The sequence below is a fragment of the Amblyomma americanum genome, chromosome 1, assembly GCF_052857255.1.
Source record: "Amblyomma americanum isolate KBUSLIRL-KWMA chromosome 1, ASM5285725v1, whole genome shotgun sequence".
Lineage (NCBI taxonomy): Eukaryota > Metazoa > Arthropoda > Arachnida > Ixodida > Ixodidae > Amblyomma > Amblyomma americanum.
Genome location: NC_135497.1, coordinates 149,410,897 through 149,434,175, shown reverse-complemented (window position 1 = coordinate 149,434,175; position 23,279 = coordinate 149,410,897). Strand labels below are relative to the sequence as shown.

Sequence of the window (23,279 nt, the reverse complement as noted above, 5' to 3'; positions counted from 1 at the left end):
TAGGAACGGGAGTTATTCAATGAAGAAATTTCAAAATACAAGCAAACAAAATGCTGCCCTCAACTCGATTTTCGCGCAGCTTCCCATTCCCATTTCACTCTCCCAATGACGACACTCAGGGCAACCAATCAAAACAGCCTATCTTAGCATGTGGCGGAAGTTTGCACTCCATGGTTGCCTGTTCTCTGTAACTCGTTCATGCCAAGGCTGGCAGCGCCGTTTCCATGGTTACAACAACCATGTGAACGCCCAGCTGACCCAGCGATGCTTCACCGTCACGTCAGAAGGGAACACTGATCTGTGACGTTCCCTTACTTATGGATCCGAATTCGAGCGCGAGATACTGCGACGGTGTGACAGCCTGCGCAAGATAGCAGACAGATTTAGCATAGCGCGTACCGCTACTGCTTACTGCCAACCATTGCCCGTTGCTCCTAGCGCGCTGGTTGGCCACGGCGAGCAAGGAGCGAGCGCTGTTGACGGGAACTAGCGTCACCGCCCGGTGATTCTCCACAAACTGACGATGCGCACTACCTGCTAAATGTGAAATGAACGCATCCTTCCTTGGGACCGAAACGAACGCTTATAGAGTGCAATGGCTCGATTGGATCGATTCCGCAAAGCCGCTCTCAGATACATAGAGAGTAGCCATAAGTGTTTAGTGCTAGGTCGTAGGATGTTTACAGAGGCGCAAAGTCCTTCGATGCAAAAAGTAGCCAGTGCCTCTGGTGGCGTGTTTTTGTTTTACTTGATTTACAGTGCTTTTATCTAGGGCAAACAAGCTGGTTTTGTTAATGTAATATAAAACAAAAACTTGACAAAACGTATCTCTAGTTATTAACCCAATTTGCAGTATATTTACTCTTTGTCCAATCATCAAGCTCGCACAAAGTGATGTCATATCTGCTGCTAAAAACCGCCACTGTATGGTGACACCGTCAGCGCCACGAATTTGTTTTTGTGAGCTAGTTAAAATATTAAAAACCACAGTATACGCGGTACGACCGATGCTAATAGCATCACTATAACTCATTCTATGCAACCAATAGTCAAAACAATGCACTGAAAATGTGTTTCGGGGCCCCTTTAAAGGAGTATAGACACCTAATTTTTGGGCGCATGCTTTGTTCTTTTTAAAGATGTGCAAGGCATTAGTATACATGGATTACCACGTGATATTTGCCTATGCCCGATAAGAGCTTTCTATCAAATTTCTCTCTCACCCTGTTTCAGTTTTGCTAACGGTGGCCCTGACACATCAAAGTTGTCTATAGGTCACGCGAGGCATGAAAAAACTACAGTATGGTTGCTGCTTCGTCGTTTTAATTCGCTACAATGCTAAAGCCAGCCTGCCTCAACAGCTGGAATGAAGAAGCAGCGATGATATTGGTTTTTGCATACCTTACATGACCTAAATGCTACTTTGACATCACAGAGCTGTTCAAAACCGAAACGCTATGAGAGAAAAATTCCATAACAAATTATGAAGTGGTCATAAACGAATACCATGTAATGATCCAAGTTTTTGTCTTAAAAGGAGTTGACCATTACCCAGGTTTTGACCAAATAAATTTTACTTTCACACAAATAGTTTTTGGCAGTTTGGGGCGGGGCCATTTGATAATAAGTCCTTCGGATAATTCGGACGTTTTTTTCTATTCCCTTGAAGTCCGAATTGTCGACAGTTTTCTTTACTTCCTTATTACACGACTACTCCGCCTTGGGGGATTTCCCTGAAACATTGGAGCAAACTGAAGTTCATGAACATGCACTTGAAAGTTGGTTATCATTATCAGAGAAAGTTGGTTATCATTATCAGATACAAAGTTCGTTTTCTCATCAGGCATGCGAAAGCAACCATTTTGATTCTATAATGGCATGAGACCCACCCGCGATTGGAATTATTACCGTGGGCCCACCCCATTCCGCCATTGGTGTGCCACTTTTTCTGGTTCACGCAAAGTATTTTGTTGCAGTAAAGTGTACCAGAACAATATAGTGTACTATGAACAGCTTCTGGTAAAATTATGACACAAATGCTTCATATAGGTACGTAATAGATGGATGAGTGTTGTCGTCCAAATACGAAACAACCTTTGAATACAGGAGTATTAAAACTTGTTCTGTGCATGTTAGCACTAGCCTCCAACCAGTGCGAGCTTTTCTGACAACCTGATAACTTGGCACTTATCATGTGTGTTGCAGGTCAATTCAGCCAGGATCTTTTGGTTAAGCTTTATGTTGCCTACCCTGCTTTGAAAAGGTGTTGATTTTGGGCCTTCTTTGATACCTGAGCTATAGCCAGGGGATACTTTTCATTTGAACTAGTTTTTGCCATTTTTTTGTCATATGACCATCAGATATGAGATCACAGGTGCACTTCTATGGTTTTTCATCCCCTGGTGCATTCTGTATGCCACATGGCCTGCGTATCCATTTTTCCATTGCAATTTATTGTCTTGTATAGGAACTGAGTGCAACTTACATTTAAACACAATTTTATAGGCAGCATATACCTTATACTTGAACAGTGCATAACAAAGCTGCCATTTCTTAGAATTTTGCTGAAAAACATAACACGTGTTGACTCCATGCTGGAAAAGCAATCCATTCTGTACCTGCACAGATGTTAAAGAAGGTGCTAGGCTTGTAGAAACTGCCAGGTTTGAATGATATGACATCAGGAAAAGCCATTTGTTTAATGTTCAGGCATTCAGCTTGGCAACTTTTTCTTGTTCTGCTTCATGCAACTAGTTTATCCTAGTTACAGTAGCGACACCAAATTTTTGGATGCATGTTTTTCTTTGGAGTAATGCACTAGACAATGGTATACATGGGTTACAATGTGGAATTCACCTATGGCAGCCGAACAGTTCTAGCAGAATTTTTTTTCTTGTCGTTTCAGTATCAAAAGCCGAACGGCGGCTGTGCCGTACAAAACGCCTTAAGGTCACATGAGGCATGCAAAAACTGTGATATAATCGCTGCTTATTCATTTTTTGTCATTCCAATACTTAAGAAGGCTTGCGTAAGAGTTGATGTGAATTAAAACAACGAAAGCAGCGACCATGCCATAGTTTGTGTATGCATCATGTGACCTGCACGTATCTTGCACGTTACAGCCGTCGTTTGGCTGTTGAAACCGAAACACCATGACAGAAATAAATTAAATTATGAATTAGTTACTGCATGTTCATGTAATCCATGTGGCTGTATATGCTTTCTGATGTGCTGGGCATCATTCTAAAGGAGAGAAAACAACTATAATTTGGTGTCTATACTCCTTTATTGTTATGTAAAAAGGCACAGTATAATTTGTAATGCCCCAACAAGGCATTGATATTGGTGTTTCAGACTCAGCTAATTAGTTATTGCAATGATCTTGAGCAAAACACCATAATGGTAAGATGACTCAACAAAGATGCGCAAACTGCAGCCAAAAATTTATCCTGGAATACGTGCCTAGAGAATGCGTATATAAGAATATACTCCAGAATAAACTTTTAGTTGAAAGTTTGCAAATCAGTCTCCTGTGCCGTCTTACAGTTATTGTCAGAAGTTTCTACAAGTGCCACATTGCAGGATTATATTGATATTCAAGCAGTGTAGTTTCTCGCGATAGTAGCATATGCTACAGCTTATTCTTGATTGCTTTAGCTGATGATTAGGCATTATAGCCAGATACACTTAAGTTCTTACAGATTCTTGGAATACTAGGTATTGAAGTGGCTTTCAGAAGCTGTTCACATCTTGCAAGCATCTGCGTCCTGTTTTTCTTAAATGCCATCATGTACTTCTCCTGTGTTTTGAATAATTTTGCGCAATTTTTTAGTGCAGTTTACTGTGAAGAAATATTTTGAATGCTTGTCTTGAATACCCACTTTATTTCATGACATTTGCCTGGAGCTCCTTTTTGTTCGGATGCAATATATGTGCACACAGCATGCCAAAGAGTAGTATGTTCTTAACTCAAAGTTAGCTGAAGAACCCTTGAAATGTAGTGCTGTTGACAACTACTCACAGGTCTGAGGGCTACGTACTAAGTCCTGGCAACCTTACCTTTTGGGGCAACAGTGTTGCACTACAAGTGCAGTTGTACTACAGCATTGGCTTTAAGAAGGCAGTATCTCTGTGTGGCCATGGAATAGGGTCTTGAGGTTACATGCTTTGGTTCTGTGGCATGCTGAATCCCTCTTTTGTATGGTAAAAGGGCAGATGTTTCCGTTGTGGTATATACTCCATTTCAAGCATAGCAGGCAACAGTGCAGAGGCTGCGGAAGTGGTGCGTCCGTATCATTTGTTCTTCTCGAAGCTTCGGTGAATGTTTGAAGGAGAGCAAGGAGCAATATAAAATGAAATGGTAGCACTGCAAGTCATAGTCAAAGCTGTGAGCTGTGTAAAAATGGATGGAGTAAAAATGATTCGCCCTACCAGCTGTGTTTCATACTGCTACATATGATTCTTACTTCTTGAAGCTCAGGTGAGTCTCAAGGCTGAAATATGGCAAGAGGTAACATGTAGTACAGGAGGTTTCAGTTACGATACTTGAGGTTTGCCACAACGAACTATGCCTGTGTTCACTTTGGTTGTATGGCAAACTATTTTTATGGAAAACTATTTTTTGGGCGCGGACTTAGCTTGCGCATACAGGCGGGCTAGCTTTGGTAGCATTGACTGCTACGTATAAAACGGAATATAGTCAGGGGCTGGTATGATGTGTGAGGTGCTGTTTCCTGCAGATTTCAGAATGACAGTTTGGCAGAAGAGCCACATGTTATGCTTTAGTTTGCTCCTTGTAGTGCTCAGCTGAATGGCTGCACCCCAGGACAGTAGCAGACAAATTGCACTATGTATAGCTTCAGTAATCCTAGTGCTTGAATTAGAACTTGTTGGTGCATGGTTTTGGCAAGAAGTCGCAACATAAACGGACGCAAGAGAGGTGGACAGGATGACGCGCTACTGACAACTGGTTCCTTTATTTGAAGACACACATAATATATAGGCACATTGTCACCCCACCAATGCCTTACACCTCCAAAATAACGACACCCTTGAGCACCAAGTTAATATTGCACTTTGCACTGGAAAATGGCACCAACAGTATTCAAAAGCCTCACTGTTGCTGTCATTTCAGAGAATAAGTGAACCTTGAAAGCTTTGAAACTATGACGCAGACATTGAGAACACATAGACATCTAACACATTTGATGAGAAGTGATGATGATGATGAAGCTTTACAGTGCAAGGGTAGCTTTGGCCAACGATTAAAAAAGAAAGATGGGCTAGTTGGTGCTTTTGATTCACTGGCAGAAACGTGGTAACTAGTACTAAAAAACACAAGGGACAGTGAAAAGATACCAACAGGACACGCGCTAGACACCAGCTTAAGTTTATTAGACACGTAGGTGAAAGAGCAACTATGCGCATCCGCATTGCCGCAATCGCCGATGCACAGGAAAAACAAAACCGAAATTCACGACACATTGAAGCGCATGCTTTTTGATAGGTAAGCCGATTCTTTTGTAGTGAGGGCTATTGACGGGAGTGCTCATGCACTTGTTTCCTGCTTTTTTTTTATATAAGTGCCTCAAATATCTCTCTAACTGCTTGCCGAGCCATGTCAGCACTGGAGTGCTATGAAAAGGAGGTGTGCAAACTTCCTCTTCTTTTTTTCCTTCTTTGTTCTGTACTTGCGGCAATGGGCCACCAGAGCTGTGACAGTTGTCCGGTGCTTCCGCAATCTTTCATTCAGGCACTGGCCTGCCAAGCGGTATGTAAACTGCAACATTGGAGTAGTGTATCTTATCCCACGGTCTTGTGGTAAGTGTTATATAGGCCAGATGGGCCAGTGCTTCGAAAGATTGCGCAAGCACCGGACAACTGTCACAGCTCTGATGGCAGGTGGCCATTCGGCGGCCCATTGCCACTAAGAAGGAAAAAAAGAACAGGAAGTTTGCACACCTTTTTTTCACAGCACTCGAGTGCTGAAGCGGCTCGGCAAGCATTTAGAGAGCTATTTGAGGCATTTATAATAAAAAAGCAGGAAACAAGTAAATGAGCGCCCCGTCAATAGCCCTCACAACAAAAGAATTAGCTTGCCTAGCAAAAAGCATACACTTCAACGTGTTGTGAATTTTGGCCTTGTTTTTTTGCTTATCGGCGATTGCATGCTATCGTGTATAAGGAAAAAATTTCCGAGTTTCTTCCGAAAAATTTCCTCACCTACGTGTCTAATAAACTTAATTGATGTCTAGCATGTGTCTCATCGGTGTCTTTTTGCTGTCCCTTGTGTTTTTTAGTGCTAGTTACCATGTTTCAGCCAGTCAATCTTTGGCCAAAAAGTGTCGTGGCCAAAGACCTATTTTCCAAGCATAATGTTCAGTGGCAAAGTTGCTGAATTTGTTTCTTTACTGCCGAAAAACAATTCCAAGTGCTACAGGAAAGTGTAAAATTCATCACTCACGGGCTTGCTTTCCATATGCCTTCTTTGGGAACCTGTGGTCCTTGCTGGAATCACAATGTATACAAAAGCACGTAGCCATAGTCTCCATTTGCATGTTAAGCATTCATGTAACAGGTACAGCACATGGGGAAAATGCATGAGGAATGCTTGTTGCATCTGGTTGCAAGGTGTTGCATCATTCCTCATCTTGAGTGGTTCAGTTGGGCATTCTCATATTCCTTTGCCTCATGTGGTGCGCTCATGGTCTTGTGAGACAATTTAGTAACTTGACAGTGAAAAGTGCAGCTGGTAAAGTGTCTACATATACTCTCCTAAATGTGTCAGTGCTCATGGGAACATCAAATGGGAAAATAAATTTGTCATGCATGAGTAGCTCAGGGACAGGGATTCATATTAGGGCAGATTTTTTGAGTAGTTGTAGGTGATTTGCTCTGATTTATATTAACATTGAAGGTGCCCATGGTGTACCCCTCTTTGCAGATGAAAGTGTCACATTGCTCTATTTCTGTACAAAGACAAACTAAATATTGATGTGCCACCTAGGGCCACTGTCGAATTTTTTTACCCTGGTTTTGAGTATTGCCTCATCCTGCCATTCTCCAGTGATTTATTGCATTACTTCCTATAGTGATAATAATTACGATAATTATTTGCAGGATGATAGCTCGCATGCTTATCCGTGACCCGGACAAACGTGCAAGCCTGGAGGAAATTGCTGCTGACCCATGGCTTACTGCTGGCGATGCTCCACAGCCTGCCGACCACCTCCCCCTTATCCACAGAGAACATCTGTCCGAGGAGGACCACTCACACATAATACAGAAAATGGTCAACGGCTGCATTGCTAGCAAGGATGACATTCTTGAGTAAGCTGAAGTTGCATCTGCTGCTTGCCGCAGCCAGAATGTTTTGGATAATGCTTACAGGGCATTGTGCCTGTAATGAGTGAGTAACAGAACTACTCTTGTCACTCACCGATGGCAGTAATGCGAGAGATCTCAGGGATTACTATATTCACTCGATTCTAACGTCTCAAAATGCAATGTGCGTTGCAGTCGGATACAAAACCAAAACCAAGCTACGAACAGCCCAGTGTTGTTACCATCACAATAATATGCTAGCCAAGCCTTTCTGTGTTGACAGTTGGCATGGTAGGCATTTTGGAAATGTCAGGCTGAACTACGTATATTGTCGCGTGTAAGTCAACCGTTCTTTTTTTTCTTCTGAAAAGTACAACCCCGGATATCGGGCCGAACTGGGCCTTTCAAAAGTGCTGGTGCCCGCTCCTGCCAGGGTACATATAGCTGCCCATGTCTTAAAAAAAAAAAAAGAAATCGTATAAAAGTCTGTTCTGCTCATGAAAATGCAGACTGCTCATTATTCGCTCAGCTCGTTTGCGGTGGCGGTCACTAAATACCGCATTCCCAATTTCTGAAGCGGGCGCTAGTGAAGCCTCGTGAAGTTGAATGGCATGCTCCAAAAGTCCGGTGTCTGCTTTGTATTTCAATGAAAAAACTCGCATCTTTCACCATTTCTTTCTCAGTTTTTTGCTTTGTTCTCGTATGATTTCTGCTGTTATATCAAAGGAATAAGCAAGCTGAACCTGAGAAATTTGAGCATTTCTTGGAGAACCCTGTAATTACAGAGAAGTGAAGGAAAACAGGCATGCATGTCTCACCCTGCCGAGGCAAAGGGGTAAGCGCTTAAAACACTACGTTTTTATCTGCTTCTTGTCTTCCGAGCGTGAAGGAGCACTAATGGAGCGACAATGAGGCTAAGGTCATCTTAAAACCAAATTTTCGCGTGGTAAAGAAAATGCGAACGATGGTGGAAATCCTGTGACTCATCCCTCGAACAGCCACACATTATGCAGCTGCTGCAGCTTCAGTTTCAAGTTGCAGGTGCCTGATGTCTCGTCTCATCGATGGCCAGTGATGTTTATCGCTTTAGGGCATCATTTACCTTCCAGACGTGCTTCTAACATAACTCCATAGTGTAGCCACGTTTGACAGCTGCACAGCGCGAGAGAAATTGTGGATGAGAAAGAGGAACGGAGGATAAGCACTGTTAGAAATCAACTACACCAAGTATCATGAATAAAAGCCCATTCAGGCATAATTTGGTACAGTACGAAAGAATACAGAGGGCAAAACACGTCTAGAATGACAGAACTGTGTGTTCCACTGCCACCAGGAAGGCAAAAAATGACGACGAAAAACTGAGTTTAACTGCACATGCTTACACTCACACCATTTTTAACTAAATGTTATCGCTAGGCATTGCGCGCTCAGCCCTAAACACGTCCAGAACATGTTCTAGACAAGCAGCGTTTACCAAGGTTCAAGTGGATGCTGCTGGGGCTAAGTGCCATGCTGAACGTGGCTGCCCGTGTGCTGTGCGATGTCAGTGCATGTTGAAGATCCCCAGGTGGTCGAAATTATTCTGGAGCACACCACTACGGCACCTCTTTCTTCCTTTCTTCTCTCAGTCCCTCCTTTGTCCCTTCCCTTATGGCGTGGTTCAGGTGTCTGCCCACATGCGAGACAGATACTGTGCCATTTCCTATCCCCAAAAACCAATTTTTTCAAGCGTTTTGCCCTCTGTACTTGATTCACCCCTGTGGAAAAGCAGTACCATACCTTTTCAAGACGTTAATGTGAACCAGCAGAACACTGTCAGCACCTCACCAGATAGTAGCGTCACCCTCGCCCCGCTTCGGTCGAAACACAATTCGGTAAAGTGGTCACTGGAAAATCAGCTACCTGGTGAAGATCCACCTATTCTTTCTTAAATTTATACCCCATTGATGGTATAACTTGGGCTTAGAGCGCGACAACGTGCATCACAACAAAGAGCAGAGTTGGCGACGCTAGCGCAACGGGACGACACTGAGCTAAGAAGACAAGGCTGCGTACGTGCTATGTGTAGTGACCGCCTGTCGTCTGCTAGTGTCGCTCCATTGCAATGCAAGGTACCCTTATTTTTTGAACGTCTTTCCCAAAGACTTTGCTGGTCTCCTCATGCAGTTGATGGTGCAACAGGTAGGCATTGTCATGGAAAAAGACAAAAACGGCGAAATGATGAAATGCCAAGGGGAAAACGAAAACTGAAACTGAAAAACTGTGCTGAGGTCCGATTTCTTGCACTGCCTAAGGTTGATTTCCAAGCCGAGGCAGGAGGAGGATGAAAAACTTTATTAAAGTGAAGGGAAGTTGGGCGAGCTTATGGGTGGGGCCCTCATTCCAGGGCTCCACTTTCTTGAGCTGCCCTGCACGTCTGTTGTATGAGGGCCCGTTGGTTCTCCAGGTTATCGCTGGTCAGCAGTGCCTTCCACCGCTCAAAAGACGTGTTTTCCGCCTGTAGGGTGTTTGGTTTGGCACCAGGGACGCGTGTCGGGGTATAATGTTGGGTGTATGAGGTGTAGTCTATGGAGGTTTGGAACTGTGTTCGTCTGTATCTGCCACCAAGAGACAGCATCTGGAGTGTGTAATTTCCTATGAGGTGGAGGGAAGTGTCTCCTTTGAAGACACTGAAACTCGAGGCGTTCGTTATACCTAGAAGGTAGAGGGGTAAAAGCAGGCACAGTTTGTGGCCCCGCTCGGTTGATGATGCCTCGAGCTGGAGCATGTGCCCTCTCATTTCCCTCCAGCCCCTCGTGGCCTGGGGTCCAGATGATTTGGTGGTGCTTGGTGAGGGGTGTAGTGCCCATGAGCCGACTGACGTGCTTGGGAACTCGGCCTCTCAGGAAGTTTCGACACACATGTTGCGAGTCTGTGATCACATGAGCACTTTGGCCTTGGGACTCGTAATGCCTAATGGCAATGGCCATAGCGGTGGTCTCCGCGGCCGCTGGTGTTTTGGCTCTTACAGAAACGATGAATAGAGTGGAGAAGCGATGGTCCACTGCCGCCACTGCGTACTTGTCATGGTCCGGGTATGCAGCGGCGTCAACATAAACCACGTTCGGGGAATTAGCTAGACGTCAGCGTAGGTAGGATACTCGCGCTCGCTGTCTGCCTATGTGAAAGTCTTTAAGCATATGTTTCGGTATTGGGGCCACGCTGATGTATTTCCTGTGCTGTTTTTCTAGAGAGGATTGAGCATCTAGTGCGCGGATATCCATAACTGTGCCTACTCAGCGTAGGATAGCTCGTCCAGCTTGGGTGGTCTGATGTCTTAGTGTTTGAGTGTACGGATGGCTTCTGTTAGTTCCGCAAAGGTGTTGAAGATTCCTAGTGCGTTCAGACGTCAAGGTGTTTTTAGGAAGGTTAAGGGCCATCTTGCATACCCCCCTTATGTTAGTGTCAACTTGCTGCTCCTCTCCCTTTGTTAGCGTGCGAAAGGGTAGTCCGTATGTGATTCGGCTAAGTACCAGTGCTTGCACCAGCCGAAGAGTGTCTTCTTCTCGCATTCCTTGGCCATGCTTGGTAATGCGGCTGATCATGCGAGCTATCTGGTTTGCGGTGGTTTTGAGAGTCTGGATGGTGTGGGTAACACGGAGGATGCACTGTATCCAAAGACCAAGAATGCGGATCAGGTTAACTGCCCTGATTTCTTGACCCTCGATTGTGAGGTTGATGGAACCTGGAGAGAAGTATCTCGGGCCATGTACTCGTATGACCTCCGATTTCTCCAGGCAAAGAGGCGAAGTCCTCGACGATCCAGGCTGCTGATTGTACGGAACCCTTTGTGTCCCATATAGTTATAAATCGGCGTATATGGTAAAGCTGACATTTGGAAGAGCTTGTAGTGCACGCGATAGCTTGAGCATAGCAATGTTTAAAAGCAGGGGAGAAATAATAGCTCCCCGAGGTGTGCCTTTTTGTGGCATATCTTTGATGTCGGAGCGGGTTTGTCCGATGCCTATCGTGGCCGTGCTGCCCGTGATGAATGCACGCACTTAAGCAAAGACATTTTCTCCGCCGTTAAGGTCATTTATGGCTTGAAGGATTGCCTCGTGGCATATGTTGTAGAAGGCAGCTTTTAAATCTAAGGCCAAGATGAGATGTTGCTGACCTCTGGGGATGTTGGTAAGCACTTCTCGAAGGAGCAGGAAGGCGTCTTGGGCCGAAAGGCCTGGCCTGAACCCAACCATAGTAGGGGGAAAGAGATCATTGTCTTCAATATAATTTTGGAGGTGGGTGTGGATGACCCGTTCGTAGAGTTTTCCTAAACATGATGTTAGGGAGATGGGCCGAAGAGAATCAAGTGACGGCCACTTGCCGGGCTTGGGAATGGTGATAATTTCGGCATGACGCCAATCCTGAGGTACAATGCCCTTCTCCCAGAGTTCATCATTGAAGTAGTCAGTGATAGCTTTGATATGACTGAGGTTACGAATAATAGCGTTTGTGATTCTATCCACTCCAGGAGCGGTATTGTGCTGCGATGCACGGGCTGCGGCTTGCACCTCGGCTATTGTTATTGGAGCATCAAGTGTGGGGTTTGGAAGGCCGTTGTAGATGGTTGGACAAGGTGGTATTGGAGTGTCGCCAATGTAACGCGTCCACAAATCGTCTGTGAGCTCCTTGTCAGTCCCATGGAATTGTTGAGCTATTGTTTGGAGTGTACGATTTGTGGCCGATTTGGCTTTGTCGGGCTCAACGAGACTGCGTAGGATGGACCAGGTTTGAGCAGTACTGAAGGTTCCTTCCAAGGCGGCACAGAACTGTACCATATTTCGTTGAGCAAGTTGGGTAGAATATTCCTGAGCTTCCTCCGTGATGGAGGCAATGCGCAGGCGGAGGTGTTTATTGAGTCTCTGCTGTTTCCAACGTCTTATGAGTTTCTTTCTCGTCTCCCACAACTGTAGAAGGCGGCGAGCGACTTCTGGAGTGGCGGCCGTGCGTTTTATGGTTTGAGTAGTGGAAGTGTGAGTATCTCGTATATGTCGTGTCCACTCTGCTATGCTCGTGGTCCTTCTTTCGAGTGGGGGAATTTACGAAACGCTTCCCAATTCCCCGATGAAACGTCTGAGCTTGGGAGTGGAGATTGCTGTACTCGGGATGTAATGACCACTCCCCAGGGTCTCACCGAGGTTGGTTCATGTGACGTTAGTATCGTTCTTTGCAAAAAAGATAGATCAGGAGCGGTGTCTCTGCATACGCTGTTGCCGATTCTGGTAGGTGTCATAAAGTCCGTGGCTAGCCTGAGGCCTTCCCTGTCTGCTGCTTCCAACAGGGAGGGGCCTTTTCTGCTGTCCTTTGTATACCCCCAGGCCGTATGGGGCGCGTTCAGGTTGCCTAATACTACAAGCTGGTCTTTGCCTGCTATTCGAGCACATTCCTGGAGTGTTTCCAAACTGTTCTTGTTGCGCACGAGGTGGGCTATTTAGGTTCAATATAAAGGTGCTGTGTTTCTCCCGCTTTTGTGGGAGGACTTCTAGCAATATGTGGTTAATCCAAGTAACTGAGGTGGAGTGGGCCACAGAGGCTATGGATTTTGATACATACACAGCGACACGTGGTGAATCCGGATTAAAAATTCTGTAGTAGCCTCTTAGGGTGGCGGATTGCGTTCCTCTTTCTTGAAGGCAGATGATGTTGGGTGGAGTAGGGGAGGTCTGAATGAAGAGTTGTAACGAGGGTCCTTTTTTATGGAACGAGCAACAGTTCCACTGCCATATTTCCAATTGATTTTGGATGTCTCGAGAGGTATTAGTAGTTGCTGCCATCAAGGCTGCTTTCTGCATCACTGACGTCGTTTATGTTGTTGATGCGCCTGTATACCTTGGCTCTTGGGTTGTTTGTATCGTCCACTCTCTTGCGTGGGCTGTGTTCCAGGACGCGGACGCTGCTTTGGAGCTCAGCTACGGCCTGCCCTAGCTCTGTACTGGTCTACGTCTGAGCTTGCATCCAGGTGGCAAACTGGTGTTGCTTGGTGATGAGCGTTTGAATTGCAGCTTGTAAGCTTGCAAGACTAGGGGGTTCTGTCGGGGATACCACTACTTGCGCATTGGGTCTTACTCCCCAGTTTGAGTCCCTGGTGTTTGTTGTGCTGACTGCACGGGTTGTTGTCGTGCTTCTAGGCGCTGAAGGCGCCGATTTAGGTCATTGACTTGTTCTCTAAGGTGTGTGTTGTCCTTTTCTAGTTGGGACCATTTAGAGCGGGTGTTTGAGGGGTGAGAGAGGCTTAAAGCTGGCCAGCTCACTTGATCATTGATGTTGATGGTGTCTTTCTCATTGATTTCTTGTGGTCCTTCTTCCCGGTAGACATTGACGGGATGGAGGATCGGTCCTCTGGATGGTGTAGGTCCGCCGTAGATCTCAAGTGGGAATGTGATCGCGACCGGGAGCACGATGAGGTTTCTTGATCCGAGCTGAACCACCTGACTCGTAGGTTGGGTGGATTGTCAGCTCTGCAGATGTTGAGATGATTTGGTCTGCCCTGGTGGATTCTGCTGGTTTCCTTGCAAGTTCCCCGTTTTATTGGGGAGGAAGGGATTCTTTTGGCGGCGCCGAGTATCGGGCTTAAGGCGTCTTTGGCACTCCTGGGACTCTCGTGTTATGGGCCTCTCCGCAGGCTGCGCAGCGTGGTGACCAGGTATGGAGTTCATCTGGATCCCTCGTGCGACAGTTGCGGCAGATCTTGATGTCTGGTGTTGGGCACATGTCTGAGCGGTGGCCAATGCTTTGGCATACCTGGCAGGCTTGTCGGGTGGGTTTGTAGGGGTAACATGCTGTTTCTCCCCCGTAGTAATAGATTTAACAGGGAGGTTTCGGCGAGCTGAACGTGATGACCACTGTCATTGATTTACCGAGCATGCGGGCTTGCAGGATTTCAACTCCTTGGGTTCGAACTCATAGATGGGCCATGAGCTTGTCCGCCGTGGTGTTGGGTCCCACTCCGTGTATGACTCCTCTCGATACTCCGTCTGGTGCCGCCACGTATGTGTTGACAAGGTATTTCACGTTTTCAAGTGTGATCTGGGTGACTTTCCTTAGTGTTTCGGCTACCTCTTGGTGAGGGGTGCTAATTATAACCTTTGTCCGTAAATTTCCGAGACTGAGTCCATTAAAAAAAATGCGTTTAACACTGAAATCATTTGTGCAGCACCCCTTCGAAATAGTCTCCCTTCCAACGCTTCTTGAGGTCTTGGAAACAGTTGGAAAATGCTCCTTTTGTCAGGGCTGTCAGCTCCTTTGTCATGGCGTCTTGAATGGCCTCCACGCTCCCCATCCAGCGACCTTTTAGGGCTCTCTTCACACAAGGAAACAGAAAAAAATCGGATGGGGAAGTACAGTAATGCTGTGCTTGGCGAGAAATTTTGTCACGCTGAGAGCAGTGTGCGACTTTGTGTTATCGTGGAGAAGGCTTCATTGTTCAGATGCCCATAGTCAGGACGACAGTGTCGCAGTGCATCACGCATGTGTTGGAGCACACGGATATAAAACTCCTGATTCACCGTCTGCCCTTGTGGGATGAACTCGTGGTGTATGACACCTCTGGCATCGAAAGAAAAAAAAACTATCGTCTTTGTTTTTGGTCTTCTGTCACCGCACCTTTCTCGACGCCGGAGAGCTTGTGGACCGCCATTCGGCACTCTGCCTCTTTGTTTGAGGATCATATTGAAAGCACCATGTTTTGTCTTCAGCAATGATGCTATCGGCGAATGCAGCCTCCTTTTCTGCCTCGGAGAGCAAATCAGCGCTCACTGATGCCCGAGTGTCCTGGTCCTGTGTGAGGGAGTGCGGCACAAGTCTGGCATTCAGCTTTTTTTTCCCCAAGTTCTCACGCAAAATTTTGTGGCATGTTGTCTTACTATTTTCTAGAGCATCTGATAGCATGCGGACTGTAAGGGAGCGGTCTTGCTGTACGGTTTCACTGATCCGAGCAAAGTTGTTTTCATTCCGCGAGGTTGAAGGGTGCCCCTGCCCTGTGTTGTCTTCCACCGACGTTCTCTCCGAAACAAACCTCTTGTGCCACTCGAAAACTCACGCCCGCGATAATGTCACGTTGCCGTAAGCGTCACGAAGGACCTTATATGTCTGTGTGGCTGTCTTGCCAAGCTTCACACAGAATTTTATGTTTACACGCTGTTCGAGGTGGACGTCCATCTCTCCACATTCTTTCACAGTAGAATGCGCCGACGACTAGTGGCAACGTATTTTTCTACATGTAGTGCCATCTAGCATCTGCCACAACAATTAACATAAATAGCTCAGGTTTGCCCGAAAAGTCGCTCGCGGCCTGTGCAACGGCAGACGTGGTGACGAACGGCTCAACCAGCCAGCCAGCCGACGTTTCGGACGCCACGTGGTTCAGTTATTCCAGTTTGCGGAAACTGCTCGCTCGTCACGTGCCGTTCGCAGTTCATGTGGTGAAGCCTCCTCACATGCGATGGTGCCACTTGTGAGGAGGTGTGTCGCGGAAGCGGTGGAGCTCCACCACGTCGCATCGTGAAGGACTGTGAAGGCCGTTACGATTTTGGACTAGTTCTGCTTCAACGATCCTGACAGTATGCCTTCAGTAATGCATTGACGGTAACGTGAGAAGCAGTCATTACTGCACTGTTCTTTTCTCAGAAGCAGGCACCCTTTGCCCAGTCTTTCACTAAATAAATTTACCATGATGCAAGCAGTCCAAGTTCTTGAGGGTCATTCGATAATTCGAACATTTTTTCTGGTCCCTACAAGTTCGAGTTAACGAGCTTATACTGTAATTATGGTAAGTGTCAAAGCTGATAATGTGACCTCTCATTCAAAATGTTTTGGTTTCAAGAGATTTTGAACTGTCAGATTGATAAAAGTGGCCTGTGTTATAGTTGAGATCCTTTCGTTTTTAATGCATCTGTGTATCATAGGACTAAATGGCCACGTTGTTAGTGCAGCCTTAGTATCGACCTTATTCATGTTGCATCAACCATGGTGCACAACAAAATGGCGTTCAGATCACGTTGTGGCATCGCCTGTAGAGGTGCCACTGAAATCTTGTTACTGGCGTAGGTTTAACTTAAATTCAAGTGTTTTTTATAGGCAGGTGCTGGAGAGGACCTAAGGACGCACCGTATACCTGCAAGGCAAAAAAAAAAAGGAGGTCGAAGTAAACACATATCAGCTGTTGTACACTGTGTAAGTTCCACATTAAAGGGTCCTTGCACAAGCAGCCCCAAGTGTTTATAAGAAGGCAGCCTCTGTGGACAGATTTCTTCACCGAGCAGTGGAGGAAATTGATTTGATACTCGCCTCATTTTATGATTCGTTACACGCAATTTGTTGCGTGGGGTGCTTGGAACACTCCAACTCATAGTTGTTTCTTTTCATGGTTCAGGCATTATGCGAGGAAAAAGCTCCGATTTATCGCGATTATAGGTGCACACGTTCAACTGCGAAGAAAGCAGGCATTCGTAGCCCTGACAGCATTGCACATCGTGGGCAACACTGGGTGCATAGTGTGGTTATTACAGTGCTAGATATACAAGAAATAAGTGTACAAAGTGCAGTTTCAATAAACACTCTTGTACAAGGATAAAATTAGGATTTCTCACGCAAGAAGGGAAAAAAAATTAGATTAGGAATAACTGCAAATGCCATAAACCAATGTCCAGGATGGTTAAAATCCACCATATTTATAGCTCAGCTTCTTAGTCTTGCTATTCCTTGATTTTACTTGTGTGTAGGAGCTCACTTTTTTTATCGTGTTTTTGTGGCACCTGGCGACCAAAAGGAAGATTTCTAGATATGCTGTTGGTCACCTGTCAGACAAGATTTCTGTGTGTGCGGACCAGGTTTGATCCCAATGTGCTTCGAAACGTCAAAGTGTATCTCTGTTGAAATGACACATACAATCATACAAACCAAACTTCAATGTTGGCATCCTGCCATAGCCATCTAGTGTGTTGTAATGGTAAGAAACGGGTATTTTTAACCTAACTGAAAAATGAATAAGAAAAAATAATTATGCAAAAATTAGGTTTTTGTTTGGTTGGAAAACACTTAGTTTCAGTTTCACAAGATGTGCAGTTCATTCAGGAATGAATCGGCATTTTGAGGAAAAAAATTTGAGTTTTATCAAAAACATTGAGTTTTGAAAGTTGCCTCATACCTTAAATCCCTGGCACGTGCAAGATATTCTAACAATTTTTAAGAGGCTGGAGCTGAAAGTGAAACAATGGCATGGCATTGTCAATAATGGTTCGGCGTTCCAGCTAGCTCTGCATGCATAAAATGGGGTACACCTCATGCACGAAACAGTCTAAAACAGTTCTAGAAATGGTGCGAATGCAAAACAGACAACAGCACGAACAAACGAAGCGACAGACTGCCCAGCAACAGCCAGAGGGTGCCTCGATGAACACCCGCCATGCACGTGGATCGAGGCACCGTACAGCCCAAGTGAGTGCAACATGACACTATAGAGCTAGACAATCCTGTTGTCCAGGAAATCTGGTAGTGACCCTTGCGTGATGAAGGGAACTTTGCCAGCGTCCTACGATTCATGTCTTCTGGAAAACAGGGTAGTGTATGCAATTAAACTTGAAGCCTTTGGCACACCTATTAGAAGTGGGGTGCGTTGCCCCCTCCCCACCTCCCTTTGTGCGGCAGCTTTTGAGCCGCAAGCAGCCTTCGAACTTTGCAGCAGTATGGTGGCTGATGGGGTATAAGGTTGCCACAGTGGAGCCTCCTGTGGCCCGCGAAATCTGAGAGTGAATAAGGTCTATATGCATTGCCATGAATTGTGAACCTGTATCTTCAAGGCGATGTATAGGTATGCCAGTAGTGATACAGTTTTGTACTTCTGTTTTAGTGTTTTAATCATTTATGAAGAAGGGGTAACAGCTAACGTTTAAATTACACACACTTTTGCACAGCAGGGCAGGCAACTTGATAAGCAGGGTATGTTGCTGGGCGAGTTGGTAGTGATCGAACATCATGGAATCGCAGCGCTGGCAGACAAGGAAAACAGGGAGGACGATTCTTCGTCTGTTTTTAATGTCTCGTTTTTTTCCCACTTATGTTTATGCCTGGCTTTTTCCTTGTTACCTTTTTTGGTGCGTTCGCGTTTGGCAATTCTTGACCCAGCCTTGACCACTTTGCGTTTTTTCGTGCCGGTTTTTCTTGTCGGGATTGAACACTCCCTGAATGCACTATCAAAACGTCCCCGTCGTATCTGTGCAGTAGATGCGCTTGCATGTTAATGCCCTTCTGTTACATATAAGGCACGGACCAGACAAGTTTTAAATAAAGTTGACAGTTCAGCGCAAGTGTGTGTTTGTGTCCTCCCTGTTTTCCTTGTCTGCTAGCGCTACGATTCCATGAACTTGATAAGAACTAGTACGGAAATTGAGGGACAGTTAAGGTCCGTCTTTAAAGGTATGATACGATAGCTTTAACATAGACACGGACTCTGCTCGTGCGCCATCTGTTGGCGCTGCGGTGTATATCAGACTGCGGGGGTTTTCCGATGACTGCTGCATTCCGGCACCACTATGCCACGTCAAGCAAAAGGGATTCTCACTTATGCTGCGGGTTTTTTGCTCACACCTCTGACGCTGGGTTTTCTGCGGCATGGGACCTTTACTCTGTCACATAGTTATTAGTGGGCTCACTGTGTTTTATCGGCTTGTGCACATTTCAGTGACCATAGTGCAGGTATATTCATGTCATGGCTGTGTAACAGATTCTGAGGTGTGTCTTGTCCTTTTCAGGGCATTAGACCGCAATGAATACAATTACATGACTGCTACGTACTATCTGTTGGCCGAGCGCAAGCTTCGTGCACAGCGCCAGGAGAAGGCTCAGCAGCTGAATAGGACTTCCAGGGCAGACCTCTCTCCTGTTGCGGTTACTCCGGGGTGAGTGACAGAACTGCTCTAGTAGCCTGCTGCCTGTCTCGGCACAGTGCTTACTTCACCAGGCTTTAACTCGTGTGTATGGCATATGTAGGCCTGTGAGCAAAATTTTGCTCGTTTTGATGTGCAGTGCTCAAAAATGAACTTGGTACACATGCACATTTTTGATATCGTGGGAATTGCATGCTTTCCATCAAATTGTGTTATTGTGTGTAACAAAGTATGCACAGCTAATGTTAATTATCACATCCACCATTTTACAAACTGATATTCCAAGGCATGTGTGAACATGTAGTTGAATATTGTGAATGAAATAATTCTGTTTGGTTTTTGAACATCTAAATGACAACTATTCAGTTTTCTTATAATTCATTATGGGGACCACCAGGATTGAAACTTACCAGGCCATGGCTGTATGCTGATGCTAACCAGCACCAAATGGGATCTTATGTGTGCTTCCCTTCTTCCTTATGCTGTACACAACTTGGCATGTAAAGCTAAGAGTTGAACTGCGAGTGGTGATCAGTGTGAACGTGAACTGATGCAGGGTGGCGGTTTGGTCTAGTAGGTTCATGGCTACAATGAACGACAGCACAGCGAGAAAAATGAACAAAAACATGCGCTGAGTAAGCGCCTGTGTTTGTCTATGTTTTCGTTGTGCTGCGGTCGTTCATCGTAGTGTGTGTGTGTTTGTGTGTGCATTTCCATTGAATTAGTCCCCACTGTCTATGCTCAGCTATTCGTGATATGGCACTTTAATTTACAGTCTGCTCAGTTTATGTGCTATACATTGTGCAGTACAGTGTGTGCCAAGAGCTGCTGCCAAGGGCCAGGGCAGCTACAGATCACGGTTGTATGCTAGTACAGTTAAACCTAGCTAAACCTAGAAGTTGGTAAAATCAGCAGTTTAATTCGTAATACTGAAATTCCGCTACACCGAAATTCGTATCCTAGCATGCTAAGAATCCGCCAAAAATGCGCTGCAGAAAACCCACGGGAAAAACCTTTATTGCGATTAAAGTGGCCCCTTACTTCTGCCCTTTCTTTGCCAGCAGCAACGGCATTACATGTATCTTAGGGATAGTGAACAAAAAAGTCTGCGGCAGAAATTTCTGATCCAGGCGACAGGTGTGGCACTGAGAGTGACCAAAACATTTTTTTTTAAAACAGAAATGAGTAGAAAGCAGTTAATTTAATGATTATATATCTCAAACCGCTGCACCTAGGCCACGTATGAAAGCTCTCACAAAATGGGATGCGACGTCAGCCTTGCCCATTGCAGGCTATATCCTTCAGTGCTTTTCCTTCATTGTGCAGTTCATTTTGTTCAGCTTACTCTTGTACACACATCAAGATTCTCTGCCTGCATCTTTTGGTTGTATATTTTGGGTGACTACTTGCCTGATTTGGTCAGAATGGATCGGGAAATCCCCATCGTCTGCAGCGACGGCGAACCAGAAAAGCAACATTTCGCAGTGACTGTACCAGTAGCGGTAGCGCCATCTCGCGCCCGCCAGAGAGTTCCTGAACTGCACACTGCCAAGGCGATGGCGCTGCGGAGGGTAGGCGTTGACGTCGTGCATGCCAGCTCTGTAGTATCTCGTAGGCATGCGCTCGCTGAGTGCTGCCCAGCAGCTGCTTACAAAATGCCCAAATAAAGCCATCCACTCAAAAATAACTGGAATGATGACTGCATACTTCGGTGATCATATTTTACGAATGAAAATCCAGCGCTTTCTTGGTACATTCGAGCCAACTTGTAACGAATCTGATGGTCAGGCATATCAGTTAGTTATATGTGATGTTCGTAGTTAGTGAACTCTCCGTATAACTGCAAACATTATTAAGTACGCTAGAAGTGGCGTTTATTTCTTTAAAAAAAAACAAAAACTGCGTTATGCGCATCCAGTTGTTAAATGCAGGTGCTACCGCGGCTCTTTCCAGGCTCTCCAGGGCGATTGTGTTCTCCTTGCTGAGGCCAACAATCAATTTAGGGACGGGATACAACTAATCGTGGTTGAGGCTGGTGGCAGGTCAGCTAATTAATCAGATTCCTAGTGGTAGGGGAGTGCTCGTTCTTGGTGTTAGACGGCTTCGTGAGAGCATGCGGCTCTGTGATGTGGTCCATAGGAACGTAATTATCCGAGGAAACATCTGGCCAGCTGCGCATCAACGATGCGTTGCCACAAAATCTACATGCATTTTAGAGAGCTTCATCTATTGTGCCTAGGCCTATGCAGCGACGAAAGTAGCGTAGCGCTCGCTGCACAGAATGTATCAGCTACACTGTGCTCCCTCTGACGCTGGCACATGTGGTAGGAGCGCGAAGGATCTAGCCGACTGGGCGGGCTACGCGTACCACTTGATCAGCATAGCCAGCACGGCATTCAAACATCTCAAAACCTGCTGTTGATCCACGACCACAGGTAGTAGCATCGCCTGACTTTGCTTTCAACGATGGCCCTGTCTCGCGCCCACTGCGCTTCTTTTTCCATTTGGGATGCTTTGCCCAACCGGTGAACATGCGAAGAATGATTGCCCTCTTAGGCTGTCAGCACACGTTTGGCCTGCGGTTACTTACTGTATCAGTGCCGACTTTTTATTGTATTTTTGGGTCGACATGTTCTTTCTTGGGCGGTGTCGTGAGCGCTCAGACACGCTTGGGTCTCTGCGCTTGCTAGAACCGTGACCACTTTAGCTTAGTGGTATCTTACGGCTCCTTCTCGTTAGATATAATCGAGTGTTGTGGCCAAAGTTGTTTGTTGTATCTTACATGAACTGCCATTGCCATAATGCATTTCTTGACGGTAGCACTGCACTCGTCTGCAATAAGCGAGCATTCGTTATATCTGCGGCTGTCATAAGTGGGCTCGACTGTATTTCCAGATTTTTATTCTGTATCCCTTTGCGCTGCAAGCTCGCGAGCCGCCTCAGCATGTTTATCGCACCTACCACCTCATGAGTGACGGGGATGACGTCACCCGTCTTGAATTGTGGTTTTGCAATCCAATCATCATCCTCTTCTTAGTGCTCCAAGCACACCGCTAACACTGCCGTTGCAATGACGCATTCCACCGCTGCGACCTTGCGGCGGGCCATGCTGTCTGCATCTGCCCCCACCCCCTACACCTATTCTTCCTTCATGTCTGTGAGAGCAAGGTGGTTGTCCTCCAATGACCAACCAAACAAATGATATCGGGTCCACCCTGCCACTCGTGTTTTCTGCCGTAAGCGCAGTTGTGTGTGTTTTTGCACGTATACCCCAGATGGAGCAGCTTACGTACATGTTCCGATGCGCGCTTCGGCACGTGCTTCTCTCAACCACTCGCGCCCACGATACAATTTTTCCTCAAGTTCATTTCCAGCCAGCAATGAAATTTCTTAACATTGGAAGTGCTGCAAAATTTACTTGGTTATATTGAAGCTAAAAAAACGTGGCGTTTCATGGGCACGAAGTTATAGAAACTGATATACTTTGTTACATTAAAGTTTATTTCATCGAGGTTTAACTGTAATGCGCCGCATTTGAAACCTGTCATGAGAAGCTTCTGTGAGGAAGCCTGCCGTGCATGATTAGTGGCCTAGAATGTGTCTGCCTGGCAATCTCAATTTAGTGTACAGGTGTGTACATAAGTGAACACAGCACGTAGCTGAAGTGAAGATTGCGTTTGCTGCCACTTATCTGGGAGCCAAGGAAACAAATGCGCAGTGCGCATCGGGACGCCTCCTACAGGCGGGACCCTCTCACTGCTCTCCATGCACCAGTCAGCGATGTGGCACTGCTTGAACGAGAATGCTGGCTATTCTGGCGGCGCTTTATCTGAAGCTGCTATTGGTGCCTCTAAAAGCCCAATTGTTTCTAAATTTTGTAGCCATTGGGATGGTGCAGTGCACAGAAATGAATAAGCATATGCAAAATGCCCAGTGTGCTAGTGCTGCCTCCAGTTTGTTTAATGGTATTGCTTCTGCTTTTTACCCTGGTGCTTGCAGGCTGTGTCACGGTACGAATGCGCCCCATCACTCAGT

General features: G+C 45.9%; 1 protein-coding gene across 1 annotated transcript in view; it reads left to right on the top strand.

Moving 5' to 3' along the window:
* Snrk (SNF related kinase) overlaps positions 1–23,279 on the top strand; it is a 32,571-nt gene that overhangs the window by 4,623 nt on the left and 4,669 nt on the right. The window contains exons 3-4 of the mRNA XM_077647294.1: positions 7,120–7,329; positions 19,110–19,256. Of these exons, the coding sequence (XP_077503420.1) occupies positions 7,120–7,329; positions 19,110–19,256 (357 nt within the window). The remainder of the gene's footprint in view (positions 1–7,119; positions 7,330–19,109; positions 19,257–23,279) is intronic.